At 36.8% G+C, this 15,759-nt stretch overlaps 1 protein-coding gene across 3 annotated transcripts in view; it reads left to right on the forward strand.

Moving 5' to 3' along the window:
- The window catches only part of EMCN (endomucin), a 125,247-nt gene that overhangs the window by 28,534 nt on the left and 80,954 nt on the right, over positions 1 to 15,759 (forward strand). For all 3 annotated transcript variants that reach the window (XM_010848293.1, XM_010848291.1, XM_010848292.1), the window contains exon 2: positions 14,187 to 14,273. In XM_010848293.1, the coding sequence (XP_010846595.1) occupies positions 14,187 to 14,273 (87 nt within the window). The remainder of the gene's footprint in view (positions 1 to 14,186; positions 14,274 to 15,759) is intronic.

Consider the following 15,759-nt stretch of genomic DNA (forward strand, 5'->3'; position numbering starts at 1 on the left):
GTTCAGTTGAACTGGTGGCTGCAGAACCTCAAATACAGAGGTTACAGAGGAACTTCAGATCGGGAGGGAAGACTATAAATTATGTGCAGACAGTACAAGGGATCAGGACCGCTAACCCTCTCGTTGTTTAAGGATCAGCTGTACAGCATTTTCTCCACATAGGCTTTCGGGACGTTAATGAATTGTTGATCACCTATTCAGTCCTTCGTTTATACCTATATTATCAGTAATGAGCTTTGGGCTCTTTTGACCTTGATTCTTAAAGAAAGATGGGAATAATACATGGTGGCATGAGGTAAAAAAACGAAGGATAAAAATGGAGTCAAGGTTGACTTTCTGTCATATGGAAAAGCTAAAATTTAGTACATTCAAAATAATTTAAGACTTATTTAGTGGCTTTTACAAACTTTTACCGAGAGCAGTATTTCCAGGTACTTGAGATAATTTTAGGCATCAGTGGAATTAAACAACATTAACTCAAATCTCCATGATACTTATAGTTACCTAGGTGTAAGTTTGGTGTTATGTCTTTACTGTCCTGTAACATTCACAAATTTCACTTTTCAATATAAGGAGAGAAGGACTCAAGCATAGAAACATCATAGTCAATGATATCTTTATGGAATATGACTTTTGTCATACTATTTATTTTTATAGTTAAGTTTAAAATGATTTTATTTTAAAGAAAAAGAGTAAAGAAGTAACAGTAGGTAAAGAATATGAATAAACTCATAAAGGTGGCACAGGAGTGAATGAAAGTTTGGACACACTTTCCAAGAGATTGAAACTTAGGAGACTGCTACAGCCAACCATGGCATTTCCTTTTGTCAGTTTCTTTTTCTCCCTTGAAACCTGCTAAAATGGACAAGAGTTTTGAAGATACTTTGATAGTTGGTAAGTGACTCTTCTGAATTTAGCAAAGACATTTCACTTCAACCTTTATCACCCATGAGAATAGGAAGTGTAATACTTTCAAGTGTTACAGAAGTCTCACTGGAAATAATAAAAATGCCAAGAGCATAGAAAATGCCCCACAAATTTTTCCCAGATTTTGAAGTGACCCTATATTAGAAAAAACTCATAAATCCCAGTTTATGAACCATAAATTCAACACTGTTGAATTCACACAAAAAAGCAGAGGCATGTTTATTAATAGTAATAAAGCATAAAGGAATGATTTCCCAATAAATTTAAACCCAGAAATTTTATTTCAATATGAAATTTCAATAGTAGATAGTATCTTCAATATAAATACAACCCAAGTTTTACTCTCTTTTTTAGCTAATGATCTATTTAAAGTGATAAATTAATTATAATAGTCTGAAGATTCTGGCTAGTCAGGTAAAACTTAAATTTAGCATATAAAAAACAGCTAATAAGCACCTATTGTCAAGTACGAGTAGCAGGAGATACACAGATGAATGTTAATGTTATCTATTAGAATTGCTTGAAAATTGATTTTTCTGGTATATTTCACATAATAATTCTAAACTAATTAAAAAATGTTTAGTTATACAGAGCACTATATTTCTTAAGCATGTTGGATAAAAAACTAATTATATGTTTATAATAATGCAACAATACATCTATTGGTTTTCTTTTATTAATATTGCTGTTAGGAAAGTAAAATTTAATTGTTCTGGCATGAATTCCTCTTTAAAACTGGAAAAAATCAGTTTACAATAAATTCAACTGTAATCTAATGGTAACTTTCATGGTTAGAAAACACTTAATATTGGTGATATCTCAAATCTAAATAATTATCACTGCTGCATTGAAGCGCTTGCTCTATAGCTCCAAAGTCTATTCAAATCCTGCCATATTTGGGAAGCAAACAATTTATAGCCAATTCTGGATTGATTTGCTATAGAACAAATTTACCATTGTCTTCTGCCATAAACATATAATTGTGACTCAGAAAATTTGATTCTGAGTCTAGTAAACAGCACTTAATAAAATGAGAATAATTTTATATAACAAGGATGGCTCCTGGATATATCCACCTTTAATATAAAAACATGCTCAGACTAAAGACTTACTTGCTGCTCTGGGAAAAAGTCCATTGCCTCACATTTCCTCAAATACTTCTGGGTGGAGAGAAGATTAAGTTTCATCTTTATTTCCACCTTCCTGCATCCACTGAATCTTGTCCTCTATTTGGTTCCTTGTGACATTTTCTTCATCTTTGCACTGGCAACAACCAAAATGTAATTCCGCATGCTTTCCTGCATGCCCAGAAAGACCCACTTAACTAGAGTCTTGCTGGATATTTCCAGACTTCATGTGGAGTGCATGCCAGCATGCTGCATGCATAGGTGACTTTATGCGTAGGGAGGGGGGCTTTACAACAGAGAGGTGCAAAGTTAAGGATAAGTTTTAAATACCTCCATTCTTAAAAGGTTTTAGATGCTTCACCTTCTTTCTTGGCCTATTCTCTCTTCTCTTCCTCTAAATCTTCTGCTCTCTCACCCTCAAGGATTAAAAAGAACAAATCATTTCTGCTTTCTTGGAAAGACCAATTAAGTTCTCGCTTACAGCTCTTTCAGTTTTGGGTATCCTTCTGAATTTCCAAAATCACTTCTTACAAGGGTACAGGTGAATATTCGTTCCTGTGCTAGTGCTAAGTCGCTTCAGTCGTGTCTGACTCTTTGTGACCCTATAGACCCATAGCCTGGCAGGCTTCTCTGTCCAAGGGATTCTCCAGGCAAGAATACTGGAGTGGGTTACCATTTCCTCCTCCAGGGGACCTTCTCAACCCAGAGATCGAACCCACCTCCCTTATGTTTCTTGCATTGGCAGGTGGGTTCCTTACTACTGGTGCCACCTGGCAAGCCCAAATAAGATAGAAAACTTTTCCATCCCAGTCTTCATCTTGGCATTTGGGAAAGGAATTTGGAGAGGTTCATTCTTCTTATTAAATTTTAATGATATTATACAAAAGGGTACTACTTTCAAATTATAAGGCGAATGTGAGTCAACTGAGAAATAAGAATATATACTTTACTTCTTGCTCTCCTTCTCTTTAAATATGGATGTCCTAATTTCTTCCATTGTCAGCAAAGCAGATACTTCCCAACCAAGCTTTGAAAACATATTCTGTAAACGTGTCTGTTGCCCACTATTAAATAACAAAAATCTGTTGCAGTGTTCAGTGTAAGCTCTCTCTCTTTCCAAAGGCTGCATCTGTCCCACAACATGCAGAGTTATTTTTAAATGTGTTAGATTTAATTAGCCCACTACAAGGGACTCTTTTGATGGCATCCTGAAGGAGTGTTCAAATATTTTTAATTTGGAAAAATATACCATATAAAAGCTAGAAGGCTAGTCTCCAAAACAAGGAAGTAGACACCATGACTTCTTCTCTGTTCTTATAGAAATACATGATGGGCATCTACTGGGCATGTGGTTCCATCCGAGCAAACTGAGCAGTTTTTCCATCTCCAGTGTGGAAAACTGTGGAGAAACAGATTCACAGGAGGAAAGATATGCTTTTATTCTAGCACTTGGAACTGGTACATATTGGAAACAAAGGGCTGTAAATCCCCTGCTCTGTTAAGTCTTTGCTTATTTGTTTCTGATTAAAAGTATGTCACGCGTGTTTAAAGACTGTCCTTCACTATTTGCAGGGAATGAATAAGACAAGGTATCAAATTCTGGCTCAGCTTGTAATCCTATATAAAACCATTAGTCAAATGAACAAGATTATACTGTTATTGATACACCATGATCCACAAAGTAGTGGTCCTCCAATGTTTTGAAAGTAAATCTTTCATTTACATGAAAATTGTGAACTACCTTCCCAATAAGATAATAAATGGCACCCACTAGTTGAGAAAACAGAATGCCGCTAAATATTAGCATGCATGTGTCTGACTCTGCAACCCCATGTATGTGTGCTAAGTTTGCAACCGCAAACATGACATTGCAGTTCTAAGACTAGCCAACGTAAAGGAAAAGAACATGAAAGATGGGATTAGAACATCTGAATATAAACTAGGCTCTAACACCTTCTACTCTGAGTCTTGACAAGTCACAATCAGACCTCGATTTCTTCATCTATAAAATGGAGATAATAGTAGTGTCTGTTCTACTGTTCTATGAAATTGTTAAAATCAAGTGATATGAAAGCAATTATTATTACACATGCTTAATTCTTGGAATGTCTATTTTTAAACTTGTTTGTCTATTCAAATCATTCTTTTTAGGGCAAGAAAAGATTGTCTTTGAAAAATCAAACAACCTTGATTTTTCTGAAGATAGAAATAAACTTTTGTCCTCTTATTTTACCCCCTAATAACTGAAATTACCATCTCTCAACAGATACAAATTAAAAAGCATTTAAAATCAGCTAGAGAGTTTTTCTTTACATTTAGAGAAGACAAAAGTAAGAGTTAATGAAATAATAAACATGACATCTCAAATTCAGGCAAATATAATTTTCCAGCTTCAAATGCAATACTGTAGACTTCTTACAAACTCAGCTGTCACTAATCGAAAGTAGACATAAACACACATACAGACCTACACATACACTCTGTTGAGAAGTTGTGTAGCTTATTGTATATGAGCTCTGTTCATTCATGTTGGTATTGGTTTTATCTATGTAAAATATTTCATCATTTGCTCTTCTATGTTAAAAAAGAACATTCCAACACAAAGTAATCCAAATATCTATTTCAAATTTTGTCTTTCACTTTTTCACTATTTCCAGGTAGACTAACACCTGAAGGGAAACATATTTTGACCAGGTAACATTTTCAGATTGCATATAGAGTTAGTCATTTTGTCCCTTGTAATACAGAAATCATTTGGGGACTTAGATTTCTCCCAGGTGATGAGTTTATAACTTCATGAAGCCTTTGTATATAACTTCTGAAGTACAAGCCTCCTTCTTGGTATGTAGAAATGCAACTTACATTTTATTATTTGTCATAATGGATATTTGCATTATAATTTAATCTTAGAAGTAATATAATTTTGTAGCTGAAGAAACTCTATTCAGCAGACACTTTTCATAGAGAGGAAACCAAGGCCCAAAGCGGCGAAGTGGCTCACGCAGCGACATCATTAGCTGATGTCACAACTGCAGAGTCCCTATGTCCTTCTACTTCCCATGGTGTCATTTCTTGCAAGTTGCTCTTCTAAACTAATGTCACCTGCTGGAGGAGAATGTCTAGCGAGACCTTCCCTGTTGCCGAGGAAATGCCAGGAGGGCCTGTATCAAAGACCCAGGATTTCAGGTGGTGACAGTCTAAGCTCAGAGGAAAGCTGGGGGTTTCCGAATCACAGAATCACGGTTCTTCTCTGGAGTCAGAGCAGAGCACGGCAGGAGGAGTCTCGGGACGGTTGTCTTAGAGCCCAGGAGTATGGCCAGGTCACTTCTTTCCCTGAATACTCCCATTCTTATAAATATTAAAATACAACCTTTGCCTTTTTATACCTCAAAGAGCTGACACACCTCAAACCTGGTACAGCATATAAAAAGTCCCCTTATAATAGAGTCTGCAACCATGGAGCCTGATCTTTAAAGAATCACAGTTGTTTTGTGAAGGAAAAATACCTGCAAACTCCCATAATTTCAAACCTGACACCTGGATGAATGGAGAAAACTTGCCTTGGGAGCCTCCATCCATTTGTCAGCCAAAGCACCTTGGATCCGCAGGTCCGTTTTGCAGATATTATTGTTTTCTGTTGAAGAAACTCACAAGTGCAATGCTGCCTTCCTGTCCTCCCCAGAGGGGCCAGGTGGCTGAGACACCTGTCCATGCCGGCACCTGCCAGGCCTGGCGCTCCCTCCCCACCTAACAGATGGCTGGCCACCTGAGGAGATTCCTCTGTGGGACAGAGCTCTCGCCCACGTATCTGCATGTTTTCTTCCTGTCAGAGATGAGATTTTCTTCTTAGCCCCCAAATTCATTCCACCTACGAAAGATAAGCATTCTCAAACCTTTTGCGTTCGCTATAGTATTTTGTTAGCCTTAATAGAAAAAATACCCTAAACTTCAAATCCTTTTTTTTAAGAGTTCCCACTAGTTCTAATGCTTTCATTTAAAATGAAATTTCCCTGTTTTCCTCTCCCAAAAGATTCTACTTTTAAGTGTGTAATATCCTCCATGCCCCATTGCAGGCCTTATATTGTATAGTCTTTTTTACTTGGCACTATTGACCTTCCCCTTCTTTTTGAATACCCTAACTTCTTTTTCTGCCATGAAACAATTTTTTTCTCTCCTTCTCGTGCAAAATTATCTGATTCCTCTTGAAATCTGTTCCACCAGGAGAAGGATTCTGTTTATCCCAGATACATAGAGACATAGCCTTACTTTGATTTCACTGAACTGGCATACAACAAACTAAACACAGTATTAATTATATAGCACCACTAAAAAATAATTTTATTGATTTATTTCATTATTTTAATGAAGGCCGCACAGGCCTCCATTGCTGTGCGGGCTTTTCTCTAGCTGTGGAGGGCAGGGGCTACTCTTGTTGCTGAACACAGGAGCCAGGGCACACAGGCGTCAGTGGTTGTGACTCCCAGGTTCCAGAGCACAGGCTCGGAAGTTGCGGCACATGGGCTTAGCTACTCCATGGCATGTGGGATCGTCCTGGACCGGGCACTGGACCTGTGTCTCCTGCATTGGCAGGTGAATTCTTTACCACTGAGCCACCTGGGAAGCTCCAGCAACATTTTTATACAGCACCTTGACATAACCTTACAGTTGTTTCATATATGTGTAGCTTGGGTATCAAAATAAAGTCTAAATTCTTCTAGGAAAAAGGTATTTTTAATTTTTCTTAAAATAGACAAATGTTTGTTGAGGTAAAAGTCTCATTGGCTAGTAGCTTACTTATGCACTTCATATAGAAAATATTGAAATTATCAGACCAATGCAGATAGAAGAAATCATCATGTAATAATTGTTTTCTTTAAATTGAGGAAAAAAATTAACTGTCTTTCATTTGGTTAGAAGTAGGCCAAAGTGACCTTTGCTGTGTCAAAGGGCAATGTGTTGATATGACACTGATAATTAAAAGGAATCAGTCCCTTATCTTTCATGAAGGTTCTGTTTTGATGAGAATATAGAAAGTGGTATCATATTTCATGTATTTATTGTTGTTATATTAATATACAAATATATTTTACTTATCTATGTATAAATTTGTAATATACTGTATTATATAACTAATATTTTAACATATTTTCATGTGTGAGGGAAAACTGAAATTTTCCACTTAAACTGTGTTAATTCTTTGTTACTTCTTTTCAGACAAAGAAGATATAGGGTACAATATTGAGCAAAAATTATGCTAGCTATTACTGACAAAGTACTATGAAAAGGGACCTTCTCACTATTTATAACATCCAGATTTATGCATTGCCATCACATGTAAATATAAGAAGTGGATCTGTATTCATTTAAGCTATAATACATAGTGAAGAAGCATCTGCAAGTGATAAATGAAAATTGACAATCATTTTATTTCAATATATAATCTGTAAAAGTTTCCAAAAGTCTAAGGGGTGATATTTATAGGAAGTGGCATTGCATGAAGACAATATGAAATAGTAGAAGCAATACATTCTAAGTTATTGAAATATAAAGTTATCTACTTTACCTTCAGTCCCAGAAAGCAATTAATCTAGTTTATTAAGTTATTACCTAATAATGGTATTTTGAAGGTTTATAAAGAAACCATTCTGTTTTCTTAAAGAACTTAAAGCCTTCTGAAGTTGTCTTTATGGTTAAAACTGGCTAAGAAAAAATATTTTCTCAAATAATTCAAAGGAAAACTTCAGCAGTGTCTCTGCCACAAGTGCATTCCACATACACGAATAGTAGAATTAGAGAAGGAATTTAACTAATTGGTGCCTTGATCTTTGAAACTCCCTTAAATTCATACATTTTCTAAGCTGCAAAATGTATGGATTCTATTACATTAGGATATTTTTTTAAAGTTTTTTCCAGGTTTCAAGTTGTAGAATTTTAAGTTACCATCATTCAGTGTTTGTGTTGATCTAGAAAAAGCAAGATCAGTCTTTAGTAGTGGATTTTCAGTGGACTTTAGACACAGACTTGGTAGGGGAAAAAGTAGATGGGGGAAATAGTTTTGAAACAGAGCAGAACCCTATGGTCCTTACTCCCCCACACCCACCCCCTCGCCTGCCTTTTGTCTGTGGAAAAACTTTAGCCAAACAATAAGTTTAGTCAGAGAAGTGAGAACATGAAGAAACAAAGCGAAACAGTCCAATAAAATGAAATAATAATAGTTTAGTCATTAAGCATAGTTAAGGACCTCTAGTTCCTTCTCAAGGGCCATAGATAATATTCTGAGCCATATCCTGTGAGCTGTCTTATGGACACTGAAACCCCCACCAGGTAGAAGAAAGTTAATTACATTATGACCAGATTGTAACCATGACATGTGGCAAGAGTGTGGCAAGAGGTACCACACTCTGGAGAACTGGCCTCAAAGAGATGAGAACAAACCAACCCTGGAACTGAAGACTAACTGTACTTAAAACAGCCCCGATGACACTGGTCAGACCATAGATGACCAACTTCAAGATGACTGTCAGAGTCAACCATACTGTTTCTGCATGTAGTGCCTTTCTTCCGTCTATAAAAGCGCTTGCCCATTGATTGTCAGTGTGCAGGGAACCGGGGGGTGGTAATCGACCTTTGGACAGGAGTCCACCTTCCCCTCACTGTGGATTGTCAGCACCCGAGATAAAGCAAACTTTCCACCAACGTTGCCTCTTTATTGGCTTTTGAGCGGCAGGCAACTGGACCCCCTTACTTTTGATTACAGTTGCTCATTATGAGGATGGATGAAATTCTAACTCTCAGAGATTATTTGTGAGTTACCTATAAATGTAATTACAAAACATGTTAAGAAGATTGGAGTCAATGATTTGATCATTTGAAAACAGGAGAAAATAGGATACCTGGTTTCTAGCCATAAACTGAATTCTCAAAGTTCTTATATCATAATTAAAACAGTGATTGTCATTGAAATCCCAATAATACTTCATTCTTTCGTAATGTAGGAAGCTGGGGCTTTGCATCCCTTGCGCTCTCTCAGTGTAAGTGTGTTGGGTAGAGTGGAATGGGGATGGAGCACCATCTGTTTCTCTCAAGAGCAGTACTCTCTGGTTTGGCACAAGCAAAGCCATGAAGCACAGGTCTCCTTGTTAAATTTATCTTTAAACATTTTGGAAGTAAAGAGAGAAAAAATGCTACCTCACTGTGTCCTGTGAAGAGAAAATACTTCAGAAAAAACCATTTCCCTCAATAGTTTAGTATAAGATCAAATCAGACCTAGAATAAATTTACAGATAATAGAGTAAAAGCATAATTGATAGCTATTCATACCCTGGTCAATAAAACTTTAATAGAAGTGTGTATCAGTCACTCAGTCATGTCCAACTTTTTGTGACCTCATGGACGGCAGCTCACCCAGCTCCTCCATCAGTGGGATTCTCCAGGCAAGAATACTGGAGTGGGCTGCCATTTCCTTCTGCATTAATGGTGGTAGTTAGAATAAATCTTTTCCATCATATCAGGAGAGAAAATTTCTATTTGCAATTTTTTTTTTAAACTCAGTAAATCTCTTGTTTTTATTTTTCAATTTTAAACACCTTTAAAAGATTAGAAATATCCTTTGAAGCTTTAAGTCTAATATAGAAACATCTTATATGTTTGTTTATTTATATATACATGACAGTATGAATGCTTGTTATTAAAAAGAAAAAGTGAGATATTTTGTCTCTTTCTTCATCCTAAGCACATGGAGTCAAAACATCAGTGTGTCTAGTCACTTCCACACTTTCAGTATGACATCTTGTCAGAGGCAGAAAGAAGGTAGAGGGGAGTGTGGCTTGGCATGAATCCACCACGCCGTGGCCAGATGTGTGATGGTTAAGAGTATCTTCTCTGGAGTCAAGGGTGTCTGTACTGAAATTCCAACTGTCTTACTTCCCAGGGTGCAATATGAGCAAGCTGCTTACCATGTTTGAGCTTCAGTGTCCTCACCTATAAGATGGTGATCATAAGAGTATGAGCATTGTAGGGTCTTTGTTAGGATTAAATGAGATAATCCACAGAAAGTACTCACATGCTACCTGGAACATAGTGATGCTCCATATTTATATGGGTTATTTGTCAATCCTTGCCAAAAGAAGAAATGCTCTCTGTTGAACAATCTGAAGAACTGGTAATGGAGACAGTAATGAGTGCTGGGAAATCAGTGGCCAAACGTGTAGAAGGAAGAAGACGAGGAAAAGCCTTACATTATATCTCAGTCTTCCTAAATGAACAGTGAAAAAAGAGAGAAACAATAGAATGGGAAAGGTTAGAGATCTCTTCAAGAAAATTGGAGATCCCAAGGGAACATTTCATGCAAGAATGGGCATAATAAAGGACAGAAACCATAAGGATTGACAGAAGCAGAAGAGATTAAGAAGAGGTAGCAAGGATACAAAAGAACTATACAGAAGAGGCTTTAATGACCCAGATAACCATGATGGCATAGTCACTCTTCTAGAACTGGACAACTGGAATGTGAGGTCAACCAGCCATGTAATTAAAAGATGCTTGTTCCTTTGAAGGAAAGCTATGACAAACCTTCTGCTGCTTCTAAGTCACTTCAGTCGTGTCCGACTCGGTGCGACCCCATAGACGGCAGCCCACCAGGCTCCCCCGTCCCTGGGATTCTCCAGGCAAGAACACTGGAGTGGGTTGCCATTTCCTTTAAAGAGCAGAGATAACATTTTGCCAACAAACCTCCATGTAGTCGAAGCTACGGTTTTTCCAGTAATCACGTATAGGTGTGAGAGTTAGACCATAAAGAAAACGGAGGGCTGAAGAATGGATGCTTTTGAATTGTAGTGCTGGAGAAGATTTTTGACAGGAGATCAAACCAGTCAATCCTAAAGGAAATCAACCCTAAATATTCATTGGAAGAACTGATGATGAAGCTCCAGTACTTTGGCCACCTGATGTGAAGAGCTGACTCATTGGAAAACACCCTGATTCTGGGAAAGACTGAGAGCAGGAAGAGAAGGGGGCAGCAGATGATGAGATGGTTACATAGCATCACCGAGTCAATGGACATGAATTTGAGCAAATTCCAGGGGATAGTGGAGGACAGAGGACCCTAGCATGCAGCAGTCCATGGGTTCACAAAGAGTCACTCAGTGACTTAACAGCAGCAAATATCTCAATCTTACTATGTTAATTATGTGGTAGAAATTTGTGGCTAGAAATTTCCCTACTAGTTTGCTTCAAACTATACTTGTGAATTTACTGATTTCACACGACGACTTCAAGAGGGCCAACGACATTGGTAAACACAGAAATGGGAGCTTTTAGTTCAAGTTCAACTAGTGGCTTCTCATTCTCTGCCCTCCTCATTTCCCAATCATGTTTTCTACAGTTGAATTTCCTTTTGGTCTCTTCCCATTGTTCCAAACAGACTTGTAGGTAAAGTCCCATGTCTCTGGGTTGGTATTCACAATCCTTTATAATCTGGTCTCCAGAATTTTACCAGATACATCCACCAAGTCTTCTCATAGCAATAGCAGTTCAGCCAAACAAACCTCTTTGCATGCCCTCAAATCCCTCTCATTCCCCCATTTCACACCTTCACTCATGTTCTTTCCTCTTTCTTTGTGAACATGTTACTCACTCTTCAAGCTCCAGCCCCTGTCAACTCTCTCATGAAGTATTCCTTACTCATGCCAGAAGAGTAGTCATCTTCTATAAATTCTTGCCTCAATTTTTCTTGTCCCAGAGTTTTCCAATTTTTAGCTGGAATCACTGTAAGAAATACATTTTGCACTGGCACACATTTCATTCAGACATACACCACACACACACACACACACACACACACACACTCCTAAGCAAAAGCTTCATGAAACAATACTTACTCTTATTATTTACAAAACTACTCTAATGTTGTCTCTTTTCTCTTTCATTTGGGGGAAAAGCTCTGACTGCAATGCATTTATCTTTAACTGTTTAATAACCCAAAGTTTGAGAAACACTGTTATACACATCTCAAACAGAGTATTCTTTGCAATTTATTGTGTACAGATATACTCCCTACCATATTAAAATCTCCTTAAGTGTGATACTGTTTGGTACAACATAAAGTCTTTCACTGTCTTTAACTATGCTTTTCATATTGGCTACCAGTGTGTGCAGAAGCAAAAAGGAAAGAAGGAAGGAAAGAATGAAGTAAGGAAGAGAAAAAAGAAATATGAAAAATATCTCTGGAGTTGTAGATTATACTCAGAAATTAAGGTTGTTTTATATTTAGCAAGTCAAAGAGAGAAATCATTCAAGCTATTTACAGATGAAATTCCTACCCAAGTAGTATATGCTTCTGTGAATAACTTCTTCTTCAATCTCAATTTAAACTTAGAAATTAGTATTATATCATGGACTCTAGGGCAAAAAGAAAGATAGCAAAAACAAAATGACTAATTAATAGAGCAAAGGTAACTTCATATGTGCTGTGTTCCTTTTATCTGCTAGATATTGCAAGGTAGGAGGGAAGGGTAGTAAGACCAAGGGTGTGAATGTATCTCCAGAGGTGAAAAAAGCTTTGATTCGGTTTCGGTAAAGCCTGTGAAAAGGCAATGCTGTTGTTCCTGTGTGTACAGAGCATGTCAGTATATGCTCAACATGTCAAGCAATTTCTGTGAGCTCTTTGTAAACAAAGTCAGAGCTAAGCACTAACACTCCCAAGCCCCTCCAATCTATAAAACGAAACAGGAAGAACACTCTTATCTTGTGACATCTCAAATATTACTTTTCACTGACTTTCAAGATTGTTGTTTTTTCCTCAAATTCAAAGAGGAAAATTTTGAATGAAATTTAAATTTGACGAGTTATACGAAGGACATGCATTTACTGTAATGACATACCCAATTTGACTGGAGTTTGAACAAAAGTTTTTGTTATTCAGAGTCCACCCTCTTATCAACATGCATTTCTCTGACTCTATATACAACTGACCTTTGAACAACATGTGTTTGAACTACTTGGATCCACTTGTATGACTGTATGTTTGTGTGTATGTGTGCTCACTCGTGTCTGACTCTTTGTGACCCCATGGACTGTAGCCCCACCAGGGTCCTCTGCCCATGGGATTTTCCAGGCAAGAATACTGGAGTGGGTTGCCATTTCCCTCTCCAGGACATCTTCCCAACCCAGGGATCAAACTCGCACCTCTTGTGTCTCCTTCATTGGCAGGCAGATTATTTACCACTGCACCACCTGGGAAACACCATATGCTTGTATAAATGTTAAAAAATTACAGTAATATTGTGTGAAACAAATCTTTCCATAGATCACTGAGAAGCCCTACATGTTTCACTTTAAAAAATAATATTGCAATGGATGTTTTAAGAGTTATTGTAAGACAGTGACTTTCTATTGCCAAAAATAATTATTAAAAATAAATATATAATATATATAACATTGTATTGTCTTCATTTCTGTGCTTTTGATTATTACAGTTGAGAGAAATAAATGGTTTTAAAAGGCAGATTTATGGTGGCTCTATTGCCAAGAATTTAGGCTTGTAGCAATTGTTGAATTTTTTAATCTATTGTCTACTAATATATTCCAAATAGACAATAAATTTACATATATAGTTAGACACACACACATCTATCTATCTATATCTATATACGTATATACAGAGAGAGAGAGAAAAAAGGGGGAGAGGAGAGAAAGAAAGGAGAATGCTATGTTCCAGGTAGAAATGAATTACTACTGAGATTTTTTAGTATTTAGTAACAATAACTTGCTATAAAAACACTTGGTGAACACTGCCCAGAGAGTATTTGTTTAATTATTTCACTTGACAATGTTACTTTAGTTGGTTTAATTAAGTGTCAAACTTACACACGTATTCCTCACTGGTTTTGTAAGATATTATTTTCTTTCAGAACAACAGACTGCTCCTGCAATCATCTTAAAAATTCATGCCATTGGTGAGAAGCTGATGGAGTGAATGAATGAATAATGAACTCAAGGTTGAATTCTTTTACAATTAGAAAATTAATTCCAAAACCATACGTACAATTTATTTTGTTTAAATATACTAGAATGTTTCTCAGCAAAATAAATGTAAATTTTAATGAAACTGCTTTAACACAATTTTTTTTTCAGACACCTCAGCAACAACCACTCCACTATCAACAACTTCTGAAATAAACACAACTCCGCCAACAAGAGATACAAGAACATCACCAAATGGTAAGAATTCAACAGGTGAACTATCTACTGAAGGGGGGATTAATTTTTCATGAAATTTACTCTAACTTTAACAATAAAATTATCACCCATATAATTTAATCATAGGAAAATTATTTGGGAATCTTTTATCTTTGGTATGAAAGTCTGGGTTATTCCCCTATTTCAAAATGTATGTGTTATTTTGGATTGAATACAGAGCCCTGAGATCATAGTGGACTTCTTTTTTTGAATCACTTCTTGTTTGAGAATGGTCTTATTGTGAGGGTTATACATACAAAGTTTATTTTTAGAGAAGAAAAATTATCATTTCTCAGTCACAAAAATATCTTTCTAACTATTCCAGTTCCCCACGTAAGCAGCACAGCTAACATGGTGGAACTGTATTAATAAGAGACTGATTGTATTAGTTACATTGGGATGATAATTGATATAATCAGTAAATTTCAGTAGCGGTGTCATCATTATGGTTACTGGACTGAGTGACACCTGTATCATGTTTTATGGCTCTTGGTATTAAAGAAAATTACCTTATCATCCATGAAAAATAAAATGAGCCATTAGGATCATTCAGTTAAAAACTCAAGAGATCATTAACACAGCACATAATGCGTTGTCTATCCTGAAGAAAACATAAAATGAGGCATATCATTTGGGTCCAGGAAACAGTGGAGCAGGGGAAATAGAAATGTTTGTTGATTACCTATGGGCAGAAATATAGTTAGCATGCTAAGGTAACAGAAAGACCTAAAAATCATGTACCCTAATAAACGGAAATCTCCACTGCTGTCTTTCTTGCCCTCATATTCCTCGTTTAACTTCCATTCTAAGACATACGGAAGATTGATAAGGGCTAGTTCACTGGACTTGAATGTGATGGTGATACTCAAGAGAAAAGGGGTATTATGAATATAGTTCATTGTATCCAAACTGTCTAATTCTAATGTGAAACCAAACCAACCCTTAGAACTTCTTTACCGAACCAAGAGAAAGTATGACATCACACATTGAGGGCAGCACAGGGGATTTATTCTCAAAATGTGGTACAATCTGCATTACCAACAAAGGGAAACTCCAAATGACAGTCAGGTAGCCAGGGACCATGAGGCCTTCAACCAACACTCCACAGTCTGAATTATTTCATTTTTTTATTTTAATTTTTACAAAGCGCATCTCTCTCTCTCTCCATATATATAGATGTGTATATTTTTATATAAAGATATATATATATAATAAAATATAATATTATATATATATACATGCTGCTGCTAAGTCACTTCAGTCGTGTCCGACTCTGTGCGACCCATAGATGGCAGCCCACCAGGCTCCCCCGTCCCTGGGATTCTCCAGGCAAGAACACTGGAGTGGGTTGCCATTTCCTTCTCCAATGCAGAAAAATGAAAAGTGAAAGTGAAGTCGCTCAGTCATGTCTGACTCTTAGCGACCCCATGGACTACAGCCTACCAGGCTCCTCCATCCATGGGATTTT

The sequence above is a fragment of the Bison bison genome, unplaced genomic scaffold (genome assembly GCF_000754665.1).
Source record: "Bison bison bison isolate TAMUID 2011002044 unplaced genomic scaffold, Bison_UMD1.0 scf7180017864263, whole genome shotgun sequence".
Taxonomy (NCBI): Eukaryota; Metazoa; Chordata; class Mammalia; order Artiodactyla; family Bovidae; genus Bison; species Bison bison.